Here is a 19,885-nt window from a genome sequence, read left to right on the forward strand (position 1 = left end):
TATTTAGTTACTATGTGCCAGGCAATGTCAGCCCTTTGGAGACAGTATTAAATTTAATCCAAATGGAGACCTGCGAGGCAGGTCCTGTTACCCTTATTTCAGAAGGGGAAACTGAGGCTCCCAGAGGGAAGAGAAAGCTCTGTTTATAACAAGTAAAAATCCTGAAGAGAAAAAAAAGACTGAACAAAAAGAGGAAAGCTTTGGCCCTCTGACCAGATTCACGGGATGGACGATGTCAGAGAAGCCTCCCTAGCTATTCTTTTTCAGTGTCTGCTCAGAGCGCCCCCTGCTGTCAGATGGGGCCACTGCAGCAAGACTGGCCCTCAGACAGAAATAGGGACCTGGGAGCTGGGAGCCGGGGCAGTTACATTCCCACACAAAACCACAGGAAGAAAATCTCCAGCCAGGATTCTGCTGACTCCAGTCTCTTCAGGGTCCACCTGGAGCTCTGGATCACATTTTGGGCCCTGCTCTTTACAGGAGATGCCCCCGCCCCAAGCAGAGGTCCATGACAAGGAACCCTCTAGAAACCAAAGTAGAAGCTGCTGAAGAAAGTGGGAGTTGGGGGTGTAAAAGGGATGCTCAACTCTGAAGGGTCTTCCTGGAGGAGGATGCAGACCGGATCTACAGGTGCCAGGGGGCAGAGCAGCTCACGGGCAGGTGACTCAGAAGGGCAGGTTATAATTCAATATGTAAACTTCCCAAAGGATGACTGAAGACAAAATGGGATACTGTTAAGAATGGCGAGAGCCCCGCCTTGTAGAAGAGGCTGGACAGACAATTTTGGGGATGCCGGTGAAGGATGCATGCTGTGCCTCAAACAAGGGCATTAGTGCTTGGCTCCACTCACATCTCTGTGTTCCAAGACATCACTGCTTCCCTAACCTTGGGATGCTGTTGATTCCTGTCCAACTTCTCTCAAGTGCTCCTGGTTTTGTTTTTATTTTTACATTGAGGAAAATTTCAGAATGGAACTGTGAGTTATGTTTTACCATTTATGTAGCTGACTCATCTCTCTCTTACGGCTCCTGGACACTTCTAGCAGTTACAAAATTTTCCTCTGGGAGTATAGCATACTACATGCCCTCATACACACTCTGCCAACAGAGAAGTGTTGGCTATCAGGGAGAAGGAAGTTTCGCCCAGACGATCAGTTGGTCTTCCTTTCCAACCCTGTCAGTCTACAAAGTCCCAGTAGAGAGGGATGATGCAACCCCCTGCCCTAGACCTGGAGTCTGTCTGGCTTCCAGGCAGGGGCACAAGAAGTTCTGAGAGCTCTTGGTCTGCTGTCGTCCTGAGCACAGAAGCAATGCCCTCCTAGTTTAGAATGCTTGCCTGAACAACATCCGTACAACCCCAAGGATGCTCTCTGGAGAAAGACACTCACTTCTACCTGCCTGGAGACCCTGATAGACCCAAGCTCCACGTGGAGTTTAGAGAAGGTGGAGGCAGGGGATGGATGGACTAACAAGCCACTGCTAGACTTCACTCAGGCCTCTGAGCAGAGACAAGACCTCAGGGCAAAAGCAGTTAGGTGCCGTGACCCCTGATCCCAAGCCTAGCAGTCAGAGTCTGCCTCCAGGTCACCTGCCTCAGTGGTGCTGGAGAGGTCATTTCTGCCTGCCCTTTTTAAGCCAAAGGTGACTCAGACTACTCTGTCTCCCTTGAATGCTTTCAGTCCTGTCCTTCCTGAGAAACCACGGATGAGGGATGGGCTGGCCCTTTATGGATCCCTGGGAGGTGGCACACTCACTTGTCACAGCATGTGGATAACATGGGGTACCCACTGTTCCCACCTGCAGGACAGACCCTGGTCCAACCCCCTCAACCCAGAGAAAGGGCTTTCTTAAGACCATGAAGGTGGTTCTGGGTGGGCAGGGAGGTGGTGACAGTAACCTCAGGTGACGCTGCGAGGCTTTTCTGAGTGAACACTTCCAAGCCTATGGCCGTCCCAGGCTCAGGTGCCAAGTCCTGCTGAGAGGTGTCCAGGGTCCTCTGGGACTGCGGGGGAGGCCCAGGGCCGGAGGAGAGGGAAAGAGGGAGGAAGGGAAGGAGAGACAGAGAGGGAGAGAGAAAAAGCAGGAGAGACACACACACAGAGTCTGTGAATAGCCCAGCTTTGTAAAGCCCGCATCCTTAGGTCATGAAGGAGCCATGTGGGGACCGTGGGGTGAGGTGGAAAGGAACTGCCCTTTGGAACCATTCAGGGGAGGGAGGCCCATGGTCAGCTGCCAGCCAGCACCGGACCTCGGGCCTTTCCCCCTCACCTGCCACTCATTCGAGAGTCTGGAGTCCTGTACTGGGACTCTGAGCCAAGTCTTCCCTGGGTGTCTTTGAGGCAATGGTTCAATCCTGCAGTTGGGTTTCAGCCCCTTTTAAAAAATTATCTTTGGAACTTACTCTATAGCACATGGAATTCTGCTCCGTGTTTTGTGGCAGCCTGAATGGGAGGGGAGTTTGGGGGAGAATGGATACATGTATATGTATGGCTGAGTCCCTTCACTGTTCACCTTAAGCTGTCACAACACTGTTAACTGGCTATACTATAATACAAAACAGAAAGCTTTTGTAAAAAAGTTATCTTTGGAACAAAAACCTGGCTTTGGCAGATGGGAACTCTATACTATGGGGTCCCCATTTTGGTTTAAGTTCCTACCACTTTCCCACTGACCCAGAACGGGCCCCAGAGTATATGAGGAGCCACTAGGAGCTCTGAGTGACACCTGCAGATAGACCCAGAAAGCCCACGTCTGGACCAGGGATCCTAGTTACCGTCAGCCAATGGCCCCGTGACCGGCCAGCACTTTCCAGTTTACAAAGTGCTTTTTTATATCCATTAGGGCTTCCCTTGTGGCTTAGCTGGTAAAGAATCCACCTGCAATGTGGGAGACTTGGGTTCGATCCCTGGGTTGGGAAGACCCCTTGAAGAAGGAAAAGGCTACCCACTCCAGTATTCTGGCCTGGAGAATTCCATGGACAGTCCATGGGGTCACAAAGAGTTGGACACGACTGAGCGACTTTCACTTTATACCCATTATTTCATTCAAACTTCCCAGCAGTGCTGTAGAGTGGCAATTTTGGTGCCCTTTTAGATGGGCTGACTAGGCAGTGAGGCTCAGAGAGGTGATGTCACCGGCCCAAGGACACAGTCCAGTCCTGGGCTACAGCTCCTCCCATTTCCCAAATTTCCAAGGGCCTCTAAATGCCAGTGAGAGCTGTAAGCCAGTTAAATTGTCCATCGCTCCGAGGTTAGCTCCTGGACCAGACAAGGCACTATGCTTCTTACAGGGGCGGCGGGGCGGTGGGAGGTAGAAGAGACTCCACCTTCTAATAAGATGCACCTTCTAGCAGTTCCAGCTGTCACCAGCAGGTGGGGCACCCACCTCCTCAGAGGCACCTCTACTCTCCAGAGCCCTGTTCTGGGCTCAGCCTTCCCTTCTCAGCTGGAGTCCGACCCTTTCAGAAGCCTGAGCATCCACTTCTCCGACTTCAGGACTGAACAGAGGCCACCAGGGACAAGAGTCTCTCAGGGAAGTTAGGAGAGGGGCATGTAACCGGATCACTAGATCAGCCCCACAGCCCCATGCAGGGTCTTCAGCGTCCTTGATGGTGCCGGTGGGGACCACAGAAGCCCTCAGAGGGTGAAGACAGGTGCCCTCCTCCATGGCACCAGACTTAAAGGCCTCCAGAGCACCCGTGACTTTGTGAATCACCAACCAGGGGGCTCCTACAGCAGCCTCACTGGATGAGGCCCTCCGTCACCCTGCATGTCAAGGCCACAGGAGTACTGATTCAATCAAAGGCTCGCTTATTAGATCACAGCTGCGTCACCAATTTTCAAAGCATTAAAGGGCAGCACACGCACAACTGACTCTGTCCTGGTCTCCACATGGTTTGGTCTTGCTCCCAGGCAGCTGTGATTTAATAGCGAATACAATGGCCTGGGTCACAAGAAAATCAGATTCCGGCTCCTCTTCTAGCAGCTATGACACTGATTAAGTCCAAGGTCTTCCCCTTTCTGATTTTCTGTGCCCTGTGTGTAAGATGACCTTGGACCAAGTAGGTTTCCAGGGTCTTTCCCAAGTTTCAAAAGGATTCTGATTTGAAATTAACTTTCTGTCCCAAGGCTCTCCAGATGAAAGAAGTAACTCACACTGAGTATCTAGGTCCTCTGCCTGTCCCTCCCTGCTTTGTCTCATTGGCTGCTCACAACTGTCCTAGGAACTAGGGACTTTTATTATCTCTACTTAACGGCGGTTCAGAGAGGTTAAGTAGCAAGCCCAGAGTCAGCCAGCTAGCAGGCAGCAGAGCCACTATATAAACCCACTCTAAGTCTAGACCTCAGATGCGTTTGAGATCAGTGAGCAGCAGCACTAGAGAGAAAACACCTGAGTGTCAACAGCGGGGAAAGAGTGCCAAGATGTAGCAGCGCTAAAAATAACGGTTTGGGATTATAAATACAGGAATTCTCAAGAGCCTATTTTTCTCTTTTCCCATTGAAAAAACACCCCGTGCTTTCCACTTTGACAGGCGTGTCAAGTGGGACCTTTTCTTGGAGCATCAAGAACAGCTCTGCCTTTCCTAAAGGACCTGGTCCCCTCTGGTGGGCTCTGAGGATCCTCCCAGGAAGGAACACCGCCCCCACCACCCAGCCGTGTTTTCACCACAGGCATAAAAAGGTGCGGTTACTGGACAGAGCAGCCAGGATTCTTAAAACTTAGGATATGTGTGAGGATTTCCTTGTTTAAATGATGACTCCACGGTTCTACCACCAAATATTCTGATTCAATAGGTCTGATGTGGGGCCCCAGAACCTGCATTTCTAACCAGCACCCCCTTCTCCATTATATTCTGGCTGATGGAAGGGAAATACTCCCAGCTACAGTGAGTCTTTAGAGCATTTCAAGGTGGTCCCTGAGGCCCAAGAGTCCAAGACAGCGTAAATTTGTCTTTCTTGGCTTAACCCGCTGCGCCATTCCCATCACCACCTTATGCAGCAGTGGGGTGTGGAGGGGAGTGATAAGTCAGGACATGGCAACCTTCCCCACCATCTTTATCCAAGGCCCCAGTTGAGGGGCTCAGGGTGAGACCTACCTCATTGACTTTCTCAGGAGTGCCCTTGGGGGAGGGGGAGGCAGGCGAGGAGGGCAGCCGGCGTTCCCGCTCCCAGTCTCGATCCCGGTGGATCAGTTTGCTGTTGGGTTCCTTCAAGGTCCTCTTCAGCTCGTTGATGCTGGCCTGGTGCTTCAGCAAGACGTCCTCTGGCTTGTCTAAGAACTAGGGGTACACGGAGAGGACAGTCAGCTGTCAGAGGAACAGCTCCAAGAGAAGGATGCAAGGCGTGGGTGAAGATGGTGATGGTCCCCATCACCGCCCTCCATCAGCAAAGTGGGTCCCATCCATGGCCCCGCCTTACCCTCACAGCACTCCATAGCCAAGCAGAGCAAGGATGATAAGCCCCAACAGGTGCACAAACCACCCAAGATTAAACAGAAGAGCAAAGAGCACTCAAGATCAGACAGAAGGACAAAAAGCACTCAAGATCAAGAAGAGGAGACGTCTGGCCAAGTACCACCTTTTCTTCTCCCCGGACTGGCTCCTGGCCTCGGAGCACCTAGGTCGACTCAAATCCCACGGGTCTGGGTAAAGTTCCGTTTAGTTTCATAACGTGTGCCTTTCCTCTGGCTACTACTCCAAGTCACAGTGAGGATTCACCAACTCTGTTCACTGGGCTGCTCTGGTCATTCCCCGGATCCTGGTCCCCACTTCTGGCCAAGCCTTGGACCACTGTGTTTAAGTAGGATTCTCAGTCTAGGCCCCTCTTAGCCCAATGTGTGTCACTGCTCAGGCTCTGTAGGGCCCTTCTAAAGCCAGGGACATCCAGGAAAAAGCATCCTGCTTCCACGTCAGGGACTGGGGAGAGATGACGTTCAGCGTTCTCTGCTGTGAGCCACTACCTTCCCCGACCACCCAGGATCTTCCAGATACCTTGTGGGCACCCACTCCTCAAGAGCAGACAGGGTGAGACACAGCCAGATGGAGAAACTGGGGCTCCGTGAGGTGCTCAGGAAGACTACCGTTAGAGACCAGGAAGAAGGGAGGTAAGTCCCAAGGCTGGGCACAGGAACCAAGCCTGGTATAGCTGGAGTCAGAGGTGTGTCCTTATTAAACTGTCAGGTCAGAGCTCTGGCCAGTACAGCATGAGGTAGTAATCTGCCCTGAGTTCAAGCAAGGACCAGCCTTTGCAGAGAAGCGGGAAGTGGTCTGCCCACTTCTGGAGGCAGGGCAGGTGGGCTGGAAGCCCATGGACCCTTATCTGCAAAGCTGTTTGAGGATTCAGGACAAGAAACAGACAATCTTAGCTCATGATAAAGTCGTATCAGCAGTTCTGGAACTGCCTGGGAGGCAAGCTCGCCCTTGACAAGGCTAGACGCTTCCCCTGGGCTTATGTCTGACATCCAAGGATCCACCAGGACTGACTCTGAAGTCACTTCAGGAAAGAAACCAGTGCCACGGAGGCTCTGCTTCCCCTCCAGACATCTGTCTGTACCTCCTGTACCCCTTCCTGAGCAAAGCTGCCCCAGGACGACATCTGTCTGAGCAATCAAATCTGAGAGAGCGTGCACAGGATGGTGGGCTTGGGCCACCATGAACCCAAGACATGGCTGGTGACCTTCCATCCAGAAGCGGCAGCCCTGGCCCTATGGGCATGTGGTGCTCCCCCAGGCTGGAGGGAGCGGTGGATCCCCGAAGGCTAAGGGCCTGGGGAAACCTAATCTGAATGCCCTGTTGTGCAGACAGGGGGCTGGGGCCTGAGACAACTTTCCCGAGACCCTCAAAGAATCAGTGGCAGAACTGGGGCTGAAACCCAGATCTCAGGACCCAGAAGCCAGACCCTTCTGATGCCCCAGCCTCTGATCTTTCCCTCAGCAGCCCATAGACCCACTTCTCTGGCAGTTAAGTTTCAAAGGAAGAGTTGGAGACTATGTGAAAGAAAGGAGGTGTGGTTAACACAGGAGGAATAAGTTGAGAGAATCAAAAAATAGGAGGAAGAAGAGAAGGGGAGGGGGAGGGGGAGCGGGGAGCTGTCCTGGTGGAGCTGGAGCAGGGGCGGTCCCACCAGGGTGGTGGGAGGCGCGCCAGGGGTCTGAGAAGACAGATGTGCTCTGAGGCTCCACCCCCCATACCCCACCACCCACATCCGGCTGTCAATAGATACAAAAAGCAGTTTGGGGTGGGATGCAGCAGACACAGATGAGGTAGAGGCATGACGAGACAGTGGTGGACGAAGGGGAGTCTAAGGAAGGGTTTGGGACAGGGGTTGAGGGAAATGGGGGTGGAGATGAGCTCAATAAAATCATGGAATCATGGATCACAAGAATCGGGGTGGCGACACAGTGGGGATGATCAGCAAGTGGGAAGCAAGCATGGGGTAGAGAGGCAGAACATGAAGCTGGGGGAGGGAGGGATAGGGAGAAAGGGGAGCATGGCTGGTTGTTGAGGGGAGGGAGTCTATCCATGAGCTTAAGACAGGGAGGGAGTGATGGCGGGTGGCCTTGGGTGACGGAGAGAGATGGCTGGGAGTGGAGAAGAAGCTGAGATATGAGCCGGGATATGAGCCTGGGATGGACGGTGGTGACAAACGATGAATGGCTGGGTAGGTGGGGACAGGCACCCCTCGCAGTACCTCCTGTTTGTGTCTCGGCGTGGTTTCCTGCTCCGGCTAGCGGGACATGGGAGGAGGAAAGGAACCAGCAGGATCAGTAGAGCAAATGGATTAGAGACAACCGTTACCGCCCTGGTCTAGCAGGTAGCCCGGAGCACTGTGGGCTGCTGGCTGGGCCACCAGCAGGGCAGTGAGGTCGTCAGAAGGTGCGGGAAGCAGGGAGCCCAAGAAGGCCAAGAAGGGGGTGGGAGGACCACAGGCAAAGCGGGCAGCTGCACTCAGCCGATGGGACGTAGGGGTTCTGGAAAGTCACGCTTCTTGCAGGCAGTGTGTTCAGGGGCCTGTGTTTCCGAGGTGCGTGATAGAAACACACTACACCCATGTGTGCACGTGCCTGTGTGCGCACGCAGGCTGTCTGCACGTCTGGGTGCATAACCCTATGGGTGAGAGTGGTATACAACTATGAGTGAACGCGTGTGAGTCTGAGGCCATGTGGACCTGCATGAGCGTGTGCACAGGTTGGTGGGAGACGGGGGTGGCAGCAGGAGGTGTCACACTTGAACCTCACCCCATGGTCTGCAGGGACACCCCATCATGGGTGGAAGAAGGCTGTGCAGACCCAGATCAGAGGCAAAGGGGCAAATCAGGAGTGAGCAAGAGGAGGCCAGAGTCCACCAGGGGGCAGAGTGCCCCTCCGGGACAGCAGGGCCAAAGGAGGGGAAGGGTACAGGGTGGGCAGCATGCCCCACCCCACCTGGCAATTCCAGGTACGGAGCATGGCCCAAGGGCAAGGCCCTGTCCATGGTGCACCGCACAGCAGGCTGCTTGGCCACAGCGTGGGGTACCTGAAGGTCAAGGCTGAGCCTAGACCCAGGATCAGCCTCTTGACCCCCCAGGTCAGAGGAAACAAGAAAGCCAGCCTCGTACCTTTAGCTCCTTGATCTTGGTGGGGGTCTTGATCTCTCCCTCCTCAGCCTCGGACCGCCGCCCTCCAGACTCGCCGTCCTCCTCCCGCTTGTCGCCGTCTGGTCCTGCATCGTGGTTCTCACTGACGGAGGCTGGGCGAGAGAACTCTGCTGAAGTGGGCAGAGATGGCCGGGCAGCTGTGTGAGTCATCTCCTGAGTCATCTCCCAGGCGCAGGGACTGGGAGCCAGCCCACCACCTGCCCAGCCACGCCTGGAGTAGAGCAGACACTCAAACAGCCCCAGCACCCTGGGGATAAGGAGCCAGTGCCCCAAGGAGTGAGTGGGCTTTCCCAGGTCACGTGGATGGTGACTGAGTTGCCTCCAGCCCCAGCTCCTTTCCTGACTCTATAGCACTAGAGCCTGGCTTCAAATCTCAACTCCATCTCTTCTTGGCTGTGTGACCTTGGGTAAATTACACAACCTCTCTGGGCCTCAGTTGCTTCATCTACAAACAGTAGCTAATTCTGACAACTGAGAGGAGGAACAAATAAACTGATGTGTCTAAGAGAAGTGGCTAGCACTGAGTGAGCTAATTCGATCAGTGTTGGCTCACGAATGTTATTGTTTTGGGGGACTTCCCTGGTTTAGGCTCTGTGCTTCCAATGCAGGGGAGCTCAGATCTGCTTAACTCCCAAAGCCCCATGGGGCTCCTGAATCTCTCCTAAAAACTTGTGTGTATATCCTGGACAGTCCTGGGCCCTAAGGGGTGTTGATTTAGTAGGATCAGATCAAGGTCTAAGACTCCTCAAGTTCACAAGCTCACAGCTGGTTCTGGGGCTACATTTTGAGAAACCCTGGTCTGCTTCATACAAGGGCAACTGAGCTGCCTCCAGCCCCAGGTCCTTTCCCGATTCCACAGCTTTAGAACCTGGGTTCAAATCACAAATCCATCTCTTGTTGGCTGTGTGACCTTGGATAAATTACACAACCTCTCTGGGCCTCAGTACGGGCAATTCTCATTGATAGTAAGGGCCCTTATCAACTCAACAGAAATGGGGGCAGTGGAAAGTGCCCTGTGTTTAGATGTCCAGAGCCCAGTGGAACCAAAAAAATGATTGGGAATAACTCTGCCTCTGGTAGGACATCACCAGCTCCTCAATGCAGTTACAATAAACCATTCCAGTATGGTGACAAGCTGTGAACAGCTCAGCTTCTTAGGAAGGGGGCCCAGAAAACCATACGGTGAACCAGGGACCCCAAAAGGCCATACATAGCTCAGGGAAGTTGTGGGAAGCCCAGAGAGCTGGCAGTGTCACATTCCAGCAGGAGGGAAACCCAGAGGCTGAACTAACCCACTGATGCAGGAGTGTTCCTGGGCCTCCAGGCCTGGTGCAAATCAAGTGTGATGTACCCTCCACACACCCCTGTCCCCCAACCTCCAGTGCGGGGCATACCTCCATCAAGGCTGCGGGACATGGTGTACCGTTTGCTAGAGGAACGTTCAAAAAAGGGCGCGGGCCGGTCAATGAGGGCGCTGGCCTGGCGCGTCTGTGCCTGGGTCCTCCCGCTATACCGGAACTTGGAGCCCATCACCAGGAAGCCTTTGGGTGGGGGCTCAGGGGACACGAGCCTGCAGGGGAGGGATGGAGGGGTGGAGGTAAGGAGGGAGGACCAGACCTGCAATGCCAGACCCAAGGCTGGACCACAGCTGGCCTTCCATCCCGCTGTCCCACCAGCTACGGCAACTCTTATTGTTCAATTGCTCAGTCATGTCTTGACTCTGTGACCCCATGGAAAGCAGCACACCAGGCTTCCCTATCCTTCCCCATCTCCAGAGTTTGTTCAAAGTCATGTCCACTGAGTTGATGATACCATCCAACCGTCTCATCCTCTGTCGCCCCCTTCTCCTCCTACAACTCTAAGTGGTCCAGAAGGGGAGAGGCTTGGGGAAAGAGGAGGAGGAGGAGGAGGAGGAGGGTTTTCCTAGAGTCCCTACTGGCTCCTTCTATGGACAGGACACAGACACTATCCACATCCACTCACACGGCCTCTAACTCAGCCCCAGTACCCACCCCGCCCAGGCGCAGGCTCACCGGAAGAACGTGTGGTGCTCGATGCAGACCTTCCACAGTCTCTTGGCTGACCGGTGATTCGGGAGCTTAAAGCCAATCGTGCTCTCAAACTGCTCGTACTGCAAAACCAGGGAGGGCGGGTCAGAAGGAGGGCCTGGGCCCACTCCCGCCGCCAGTCCAGGCTTTCTGCACCTCTTCTCAGGCCTGTGTGACTCTGGCCTGCTTATTTATTTATATAAATATATATATAAACTATATATATATATATATATATATCTCATTTATTCACTCATTTAATCAATCAGGTGGGTTAAGCCCTTACTCTGTGACAGGTCCAGGGCTAAGCAGCAGAGACACCATGGTGACCAAACAGAAGATTCTCAGGGGTTGGGGGAGGGTAGGGGGATCGATAATAAGTGAGTACACAAGCTCATCTCAGACACTGACAAGGGCACAAAGGAAATGGACAGAGATGTGTGATGTGACAGAATGTCTGAGCAGGCCCGGGGGTCAGGTGCTACTTTAGAAAGGGTGATCAGGGACCTCCCTGATGGTCCAGTGGCTAAGACTCTGTGTTCCGCATGCAGGGGGCCCGGGTTTGATCCCTAGTCAGGGAACTAGATCCCACATGTGGTAATTAAAAGATTCCACATGTTGCTATGCAGAACGAAGATCCCACGTGCCACAGCTAAGACCCGGTGCAGCCAAATCAATACATAAATAGAAAGAAAGAAAGGGTTATCAGGGAACACTTTCTACACAGGGGATCTTGGAGCAGAGAGCTGGAGGATGGGAAAGGAGCCAAAGCTCTGTGAGAAGGAGGGGCGGAGGACTTCAGGAAGTGGGAACATCGATGCAAAAGGCTCAGACAGGTGAGAGTTTGCTTACTTAAAATAGAAGCCCCAAGCGGCTGGAGTGCCATTGGCATGGGGCGGCAGGGCAGAGATATGTGCGAGAGGCAGGTGGGCAGAAGAGTTAGGACTTGAGTCCAAGCACCAAAGAGAGCCCTTGAAAGGTTCAAGTGAAGAGTGGGAGTGGGGTGGGTTTGGCCTGATCTGCTGGAAGGGACTCTTAAGCAGCTGTGAGGGAAAAGGCCTACCATGACCATGGAGGCTGGGGGACCAGTGGGAAGGAGAGGGGAAGCGTGGAGGGGAAAGATGGTGGCCAGGGCAGTGGACAGGGGGCCAGAGGCAGAAGGGCTCGCCCTAATTCTAGAGTTAGAACAAAGTGGAGTTTGTGATGCATGGGATGTGGAGGGTGGAAGTATTCAAGTTTGCATGTGTGTGTGTACCTTCATATGTGTACACACTCGAGTACCCATGTAAGCAAAACACGGGAACATGGACATGGTGCTGCTGTTACCTTAGTTGCTCAGTTATGTCTGACTCTCTGAGACCCTCTATGGACTGTAGCCCCACAAGGCTCCTCTGTCCATGGAATTTCCCAGGTAAGAATACTGGAGTGGGTTGCCATTTCCTTCTCCAGGGGATCTTCCCAACCCAGGGATTGAACCCGAATCTCCTGCATTGGCAGGTGAGGTTTTAACCACTGAGCCACTAGGGAAGCCCAGATATGGGCATACATTCATTGATCTGTGTAAGATCAATATACTTAGGTGGTTATCTTTTTATTAAGTATATGTGGTTATCTTTTTATTAGTAACTTTTGCCGCACATGGCACATGGGATCTTATTTCCTTGACTAGGGATTGAACCCACGGCCCTTGCATTGAAGTGCATTGTTTTAACCACTGGACCACCAGGGAAGTCTCTATGTGGCTGTCTTTATAGGTACACTGCTGTGTGTGTGTGTGTGTGTGTGTGCGCGCGCACGTGCAGGCACACACCGAAAGTGCAATGTCTATGTAGACAGCGTGTGTGTGTGTGTGTGTGTGTGTGCGCGCGCGCGCGTGCAGGCACACACCGAAAGTGCAATGTCTACGTAGAGAGCCCTAGCAAAAGAGGGCCCTCTCCTCACCTAGCACCTCCATCTATGCATCCCAGGTCGGAAAAGTCCCAGGTCTAGCTGCCAGGGTCCCATAGTTGATCCCAGGGAAGAAGGGGTTCCCTAGGCAGGCTCACCTCCCCAGGCCGGATCTTGATGTAGAAGTTACTCCTCTTGTAGGAGATCTTGAGAATTTTGGGCCAGGCAAAGCGGTTGATCCTCAGCCGGTCCCGGTAGATGAGCAGGCCGTTGGCACAGACTCCTAACATGATGTCAATGCCCTCTGAGTCCTGTGTGAGAAGGGGCCGTGCAAGGTCAGGTCTGGGGTCCAAGCCTGAGGACAGCCTGCCACCCACCCCACAACCCCTCTCTGGGCTCTGCCTGTAACGAGCCCTCAGGAGCAGGGTTTGAGCATCCATGGGGAGTCGCCCCGATGTATCCCTCACAGAGCCATCAGTTCATTCACTCTGTCATTGATTCACCCACTCACTTGTTCGATCATTTTCCACCAGTCACTCAATCATTCATTCACCCAGCAAACATTTAGTGGTACCTAGGCATACTAAGTCATATGCTATGTGCTCAGGATACAGAAATGAGTTCAGACCCATGTCTTTCCCTCATGAAGCTCTCAATCTGGTGGCAGCACAGACAGGTTCATAAATAATAAGAAAAATCATAAGGGTCATGGGGAAGTAAAGGGTTATGGAGCGTCAAGGAATGAGAAATGAGAAGACTGGCACACCAAGCCCTCCGGAAGGCCCTGGTAGTCCCTCGGGGGGCACTCCCAGACCAGGGGAATCCCAGCCCCCAGCAGTACCTTGGCATGGTGCAGGTCTACTCCATACATAGAGAGCTTCTTGGCATTCTCTAGGAAGTGGATTTCTGCTTCTCCTGGGGTCATGCCCCTAAGGGAAAGAAAGTGATCAGTGATGGCCATAGGAAAGGCCTGGGCCCGAGTCCTGCCAACTGAAGGTGGCTATGATCAGAACCTGGGATTCCAGGAAGCAAAGCTTCCGGAGCACAGTGCAGCTGGGCCTTCCGGGTCCCTCCCCTCTGCTCTCAGTGCCGAATGGTGTGCCCTTAGCCCCCTGCTTCAGCCCACTGAACTCTCATCTCCTGCCAAAGCTCAGGGCTAGTCCTATTTCCTCCAGGAAGCGTTCAAGGGCTCAGCCAGGAGTCTAGAGTTTTGCCTCATTCTGCCATTGGGTTAAGCGTGAACCATAAATACTGTTTCTTCACGACAATGAAACCCGTGTGACTGACATTGCTTATTATAATCACCCAGGGGCTCCTGAATTATTACCCACATCAGCTATTTTTCCCAGAATTTTGTATCAGAAACCATTTAATCTCCCCTGAAGAACAGGTGCACATTCTCCTTTCTGAAAAGAAGAGTTATGTAATTCACCACGCTCCTTCTTTGCTTTAGCTGCCAGGAAACTGCATGCTCTGCAGTTAGCCACGGCTAATATCTGTTGAGTACTATTGTGCTGGTTACTGTTAACATGTTAACTTAACATGTATTAACTCATGTGAATCCTCATAGCAAGCCCACAAGGAAGATATCACTATTCTCATTTGATAGATGAGGAAACTGTGGCATAGACAGCTTGAATAACTTGCCTAAGGGCCTACAGTTATTAAGTATCAAAGTCAGAATCTGAATCCAGACAATGTGGCTTCATGTTTGTATTCCCAACCACTTTGCTTCCATCTGTCTTATATCCTCAGTTTCCTGTGTTCTGTCTACCCTGGGGAGCTGCTGCATGGATGCCTAGACACTAGAGGTCAGTCTGCTTTAAGTCAAAAGAGCTGTTAAAGCTGAAGTGCTGGGGACTTCCCGCTGGTCCAGTGGCTAAGGCTCCATGCTCCCAAGGCAGGGGGCCCGAGTTCAATCCCTGGTCGGAAACTAGATCTCACATGTCTCAACTAAGGGGCTTCCTGGGTGGTGCTAATGGTAAAGAACCTGCTTGCCAACACAGGAGACATAAAAGACACTGGTTGGATCCCTGGGTGGGAAAGATCCCCTGGAGGAGGGCATGGCAACCCACTCCGTATCCTTGTCCGGAAAATCTCATGGACAGGGGAGCCTGGCGGGCTGTCCATGGGGTTGCAAAGAGTCAGACATGACTGAGTGACTAACACTTTCGTATCTTTATTACACTGGGTTCCCCTAATAAGCCTGGACTTGGAGTTCAAAGTGCTTCCAGCTTAAAAGGACCATTTAATTCCATGGAACCCTCAGGGAGAGGGTATCACCCTCATGGCAGGGATTTGGAAATGGGGGGTACATTTCCATTATTACAAAGACTGAGGGGGTCTTATGGGCATTTAGAGCCTGGGGTCCAGGGACCAAACATCTCACACAGTGAATTCTTCTACTCTAATACCAGCAGTTGAGAAACACTGATAATCTATGTCCTTACAAATACAGGTGGGAAATGGGGCAGATAGGTTAATTAGCCAGCCCACCATCACCCAACTAGTTAACTACCTTCTAACTCCTGGAACAAGGTGTCTTCCACTGCACAATCAATGACTCAACCCCTCAAATCACAGAGCAACAATTACACGCAGTGAGTCTCTAATACATGCCATTTAGCACCCCTAGGACCCTATAACATAGATTTTATTAGTGCCCACTGAATAGATGAGGAAACTGAAGCATGGGGAAGTGAAACAACCAGCCCAAGATGCCCTAGTTAGAAAGTGGCAGAGCCAAAATGTGAACCTGATTGTCTGGCTTTAGAATGTAAACTTGACTTTTATGCTAAGATGGAGACATTAGGACACTTACCCAGGGACACATAATAGTTATTACTGTGTCATCTCCAATTGGCCGATCAAGAGACCGATTCTCAGAGGCCAAGGCCAGGGAATTATCGCACCCATGCAGAAGTCATTTAAGGTCACATAGTGAGTTGCCATCATTCCCCTCTGATGAGATAATCTGCTCTCAGACACACTTCACGTTAGCGGCAGAACCAGGTGGGGTTCTTACAACACAGCCTCTAGGGTCTAGCCAGGAAGGTTCCGGCCAACGGGCCGAGGAGCCAGGGGAGGCCTGGGTGGAGGTCCTCTCACCTGTATGTCTTGTGCAGCTCCATGATCCTTTCTTCCAGCTCCCGAGTCTGGTTCGGGGCGAAGCGGAGCTCACTGACATAGTTGCCCACGTGCTCCTCGGCATCGTAGTCGCCCAGCTCAGCCTGCACAGCGTAGGAGCCCAGCAGGGCGTGCGTGACGAAGGAGCAGGGCAGGCGGCCTGTGATGATGTCTGCCCGCAGCTGCAGGCACAGGTAGTATCTGGAGATAGGGGAGAGCGGGCATGGGCACGGAGGGGCCCACTCCCTCCCGAGACGCCCCCAACCACAGCTTCCTATGGATCCATCAGCTCCAAACTAATCGATGCTCAGCACAGAGAGGAATATTCCCAGACATGCCATGTGTTATACTGGCAGGTCATGTGTTAATACTCTGGGTGTATCTTAGAAGATGGTTATGTAACATTTCATGAAATGTTAAGCATTTTTGTTCATTTCTAAGTTTGATGGATTTTTCCTACTATGGGAACATTTTCAATTTCGAACTCATTTTCAAGCTAAATTAGGACTGCTTTAGCCATTTTTTAAAAATGTGATGTATTTTGAATTATATAATTAATATACACTTATGGTGGGAAAAATGTAAACTTTAGAGGTAATTCTAAATTTCCTCTTTATATTCATCCTCAGTCCTAATCCCCTCCCCCAGAGGTTACTCCTGTTATCCCTGTGGTGTTTAGACCTTTTTCCTTCATGGATGTCTAGAAATGTATGTAATTTTCACATGATCATCTTCTTAAATTCAGAAAAAGCATTTGATAAAGTTCAACATCCATTCATGATAAAAAAAATCCTAAGAAAGTGGGTATAGAGGGAACATATCTCAACATAGTAAAGGTTATTTATGACAAACCCACAGCCAATATGATATTCAATGCTGAAAAGCTGAAAGCCTTCCCACTAAAATCTGGAACAAGCACAGATGCCCACCTCACCAATTCTATTCAACATAATATTGAATAGAAGTTCTAACCACAGCAATCAGATAAGAAAAAGAAATAAAATGTATCCAAATTGGTAGGGAAAAGATAAAACTGCCATTATATGCAGACAACATGATACCATATATAGAAAATCCTAAAGACTCCTCATAAAAACTACTAAAACTGATAAATGAATTCAGCAAGGTAGCAAAATACAAGATTAACATACAGAAATTGGTTGCATTTCTTTACACTTTAACAATGAAATATCAGAAAAGGAATGTAAAAAACCAAATCCCCTTTAGAATCTGCATCCAAAAAAAAAAAAAAAACCAACAAGAATAAACGTGGTCAGGGAGGTAAAAGGCTTATATGTTGAAACTATAAAACATTAATAGAAGAAATCAGAGATGATTCAAAGAAATGGAAAGACATCTCATACTCACAATCAGAAGAATGAACGTTGTTAAAATGGCCATACTAGCCAAACCAATCTAAATATTTAATTCAATTCCTATCAAATTACCTGTGACATTTTTCACAGAACTAGAATAAATAATCCTATAATCTGCAAGATCCAGAATTGCCAAATCCTGAGGAAAAAGAACAAAGCAGGAGGTATAACCCTCTCCAGACTTCAGACAATACACAAAGCTACAGTAATCAAAACAGCATGATATTGGCACAGAAAAAGACATATGGATCAACAGAACAGACTAGAGAGCCCAGAAATAAACCCACATACCTATATGGTCAATTAATCTTTGACAAAGGAGGCAAGAAAATACAATGGGAAAAAGACAGTCTCTTCAGCAAGTGGTGTTGGGAAAGCTGGAGAGCCACATGCAAATCAATGAAATTGGAACATGCCCTCACAACATACACAAAAATAAACTCAAAATGGCTTAAAGACTTAAATATAAGAAATGACACTGTAAAATTCCTAGAAAAGAACATAGGCAAGACATTCTCAGACATAAATCATACCAATGTTTTCCTAGGTCAATCTCCCATGGCAATAGAAAAACAAAACTAAACAAATGGGACCTAATCAAGTTTATAAGCTTTTGCACAGCAAAGGAAACCATCAACAAAACAAAAAGACAATCTATGGACTGGGAGAAAATATTTGCAAATGATGCCACCAACAGGGGCTTAATCTCCAAAATATACAAACAGCTCATATAACCTAGTTAAAAAAAAAAAAAAACCAATCAAAACATGTGCAGAAGACCTAAATAGACATTTCTCCAAAGAAGACATATAGATGGCCAATAGGCGCATGAAAAGATGCTCATCGTCACTAAATATTAGGGAAATGCAAATCAAAACTACAATGAGGTACCACCTCACACTAGTCAGAATGACCATCATTAAAAAGTCTACAAATAACAAATACTAGAGAGGGTGTGAAGAAAAGGGAACCCTCCTAGACTGCTGTTGGGAAAGTGAATTGGTGCAGCCACTATGGAAAACAGTATGGTGCTTCCTCTAAAAATTAAAAATAGAGTTGCCATATGATCTAGCAATCCCACTTCAGGGCATATATTCAGAAAAAATATAATTCCAAAAGACGCATGCACGCCTATGTTCATAGCAGCACTACTCACAGTAGCCAAGACATGGAAACAACCTAAATACCCACCAACAGATGAGTGGATGAAGAAGATGTGGTGTATTGGGCTGGCCAAAACGTTCATTTGGGTTTTACCACAGGACATTTCAGAAAAGCCCAAAGGAACTTTTTGGCCAACCAAATACAGTGGAATACTACTCAGCCATAAAAAAGAATGAAATAATGCTATTTGCAGCAACATGGATGGATCTAGAGAGTATCGTACTAAGTAAAGTAAGTGAGAAAGAGAAAGACATACCACATGATAACACTTCTATGTGGAATCTAAACTATGGCGCAAATGAACTTATCTGCAAAACAGAAAGAGACTCAGACACAGAGAACAGACTTGGTTGCCAAAGGGGAGGGGTGGTACCGGAGGAACAGAGTGGGAGCTGCAGATTCGCGGGTGCCAACTATGATTAATACACACGGAATAGAAAGACAACAAGGTCCTACTGGATAGCATGGGGAACTATTGCCTGTAATAAACCGTAGTGGAAAAGAACACGTAAAAGAAAATACATATGTGTGTGTGCATATAACTGAATTACTTTGCTGTACAGCAAAAATTAACACAACATTGTAAAGAAACTATACTTCAATAAAATAAAGTTTTAAAAAATGCACATGGTAAAAAAAAAATGCACATGGTTTCGATTAATGGGGAGTTTTTAGCAGGTAAATCTAGCAAATGCAACATCTGACTGTGCAGCTCACTTGCTTCTCACACTCAGCTGGGTGCCTTAGAGCCCTTCCCATGTCAGCACGTGCGACTTGATTTTATTCATTTTCACTTCTGTACCATAATCCACCATCCGGAAAAACCTGTTTGCCGATGTAGTCTCAGAACTTTTTAATTTGGCTACAGCTCTAAGTAAATTGTCAAAAACCAAATTGGCCCAGAAGAAACATTTCCAACCACTTTTATAACTTTCAAGACTTTTTATAACTTTCATGCACACTTGGATGATTTTACCATTTTTAGAACGATTTCAAACACATTTTTTTATTGCTTTTTAAGTTACTGTGTATTTTTTTTAATGTTCCAGTTCATTCTCAGCCTGCAGTACCTCCCTGACCACTTTGCCATGTCTCACCATTTTTTTTTTTTTTTTCAATTACTTGTATCTTTTAAGTGGCTTTTATTTTTAAGTAGTTTGTACTGCTCCGTGACATTATCTTGCAGTCAGAGCTCTGGTAAAAAGTACATGCAGCCTCAGTGTATGCTCAGAGGCAAGGCTGCGGTTCAGAATCAGCAGCAGCTCAAACATCACAGGCACCGAGGGTGGGCTTATGAACATTTCATTCAAAAGTCTCCAAATTCAGAAATCATTGCCAAGTACACAGACTTGTCTTTCATCCCAGTCACTTTGTCATTTTGACCAGTTTATTTGGGGTTTAAATATTTTTTGCTAAACAGCTGCCACAGGGACTTCGTTGGTGGTCCCTCTGGTTTCCACTGCAGGGGGTACAGGTTTGATCCCTGGTTGGGGAACTAAGATTCTGCACGCCACACAGTGCGCCGGCCAAGAAATAAACACCTAAATAGTTGCTACTACCAACCCCATTCCCTGAGGCCATCCATACTGGGCAGGGCTAACTTCTTTCCTGGTGTCCCAATGTCCAGGAACAAAGAGGGGAGGCACCAGCGG

The 19,885-nt window shown here is 49.7% G+C and overlaps 1 protein-coding gene across 26 annotated transcripts in view; it reads right to left on the bottom strand.

Annotated features, from left to right (window-relative positions):
- EPB41L1 (erythrocyte membrane protein band 4.1 like 1) overlaps nt 1-19,885 on the bottom strand; it is a 146,269-nt gene that overhangs the window by 25,607 nt on the left and 100,777 nt on the right. For 6 of the 26 annotated variants that reach the window (XM_086332037.1, XM_086332036.1, XM_086332033.1 and 3 more), the window contains 9 exons: nt 15,676-15,894; nt 13,409-13,496; nt 12,726-12,878; nt 10,666-10,763; nt 10,027-10,202; nt 8,594-8,742; nt 7,688-7,723; nt 5,095-5,277; nt 1,897-2,001 (listed from right to left, as the gene is read on the bottom strand). In XM_086332037.1, the coding sequence (XP_086188163.1) occupies nt 1,897-2,001; nt 5,095-5,277; nt 7,688-7,723; nt 8,594-8,742; nt 10,027-10,202; nt 10,666-10,763; nt 12,726-12,878; nt 13,409-13,496; nt 15,676-15,894 (1,207 nt within the window). The remainder of the gene's footprint in view (nt 1-1,896; nt 2,002-5,094; nt 5,278-7,687; nt 7,724-8,593; nt 8,743-10,026; nt 10,203-10,665; nt 10,764-12,725; nt 12,879-13,408; nt 13,497-15,675; nt 15,895-19,885) is intronic. The other 20 variants (XM_086332049.1, XM_086332054.1, XM_086332047.1 and 17 more) reach the window with 8 other exon arrangements.

The sequence above is a fragment of the Bos grunniens genome, chromosome 13 (assembly GCF_055505025.1).
Source record: "Bos grunniens cultivar Pamir isolate PY7600 chromosome 13, Bosgru_T2T1.0, whole genome shotgun sequence".
Lineage (NCBI taxonomy): Eukaryota > Metazoa > Chordata > Mammalia > Artiodactyla > Bovidae > Bos > Bos grunniens.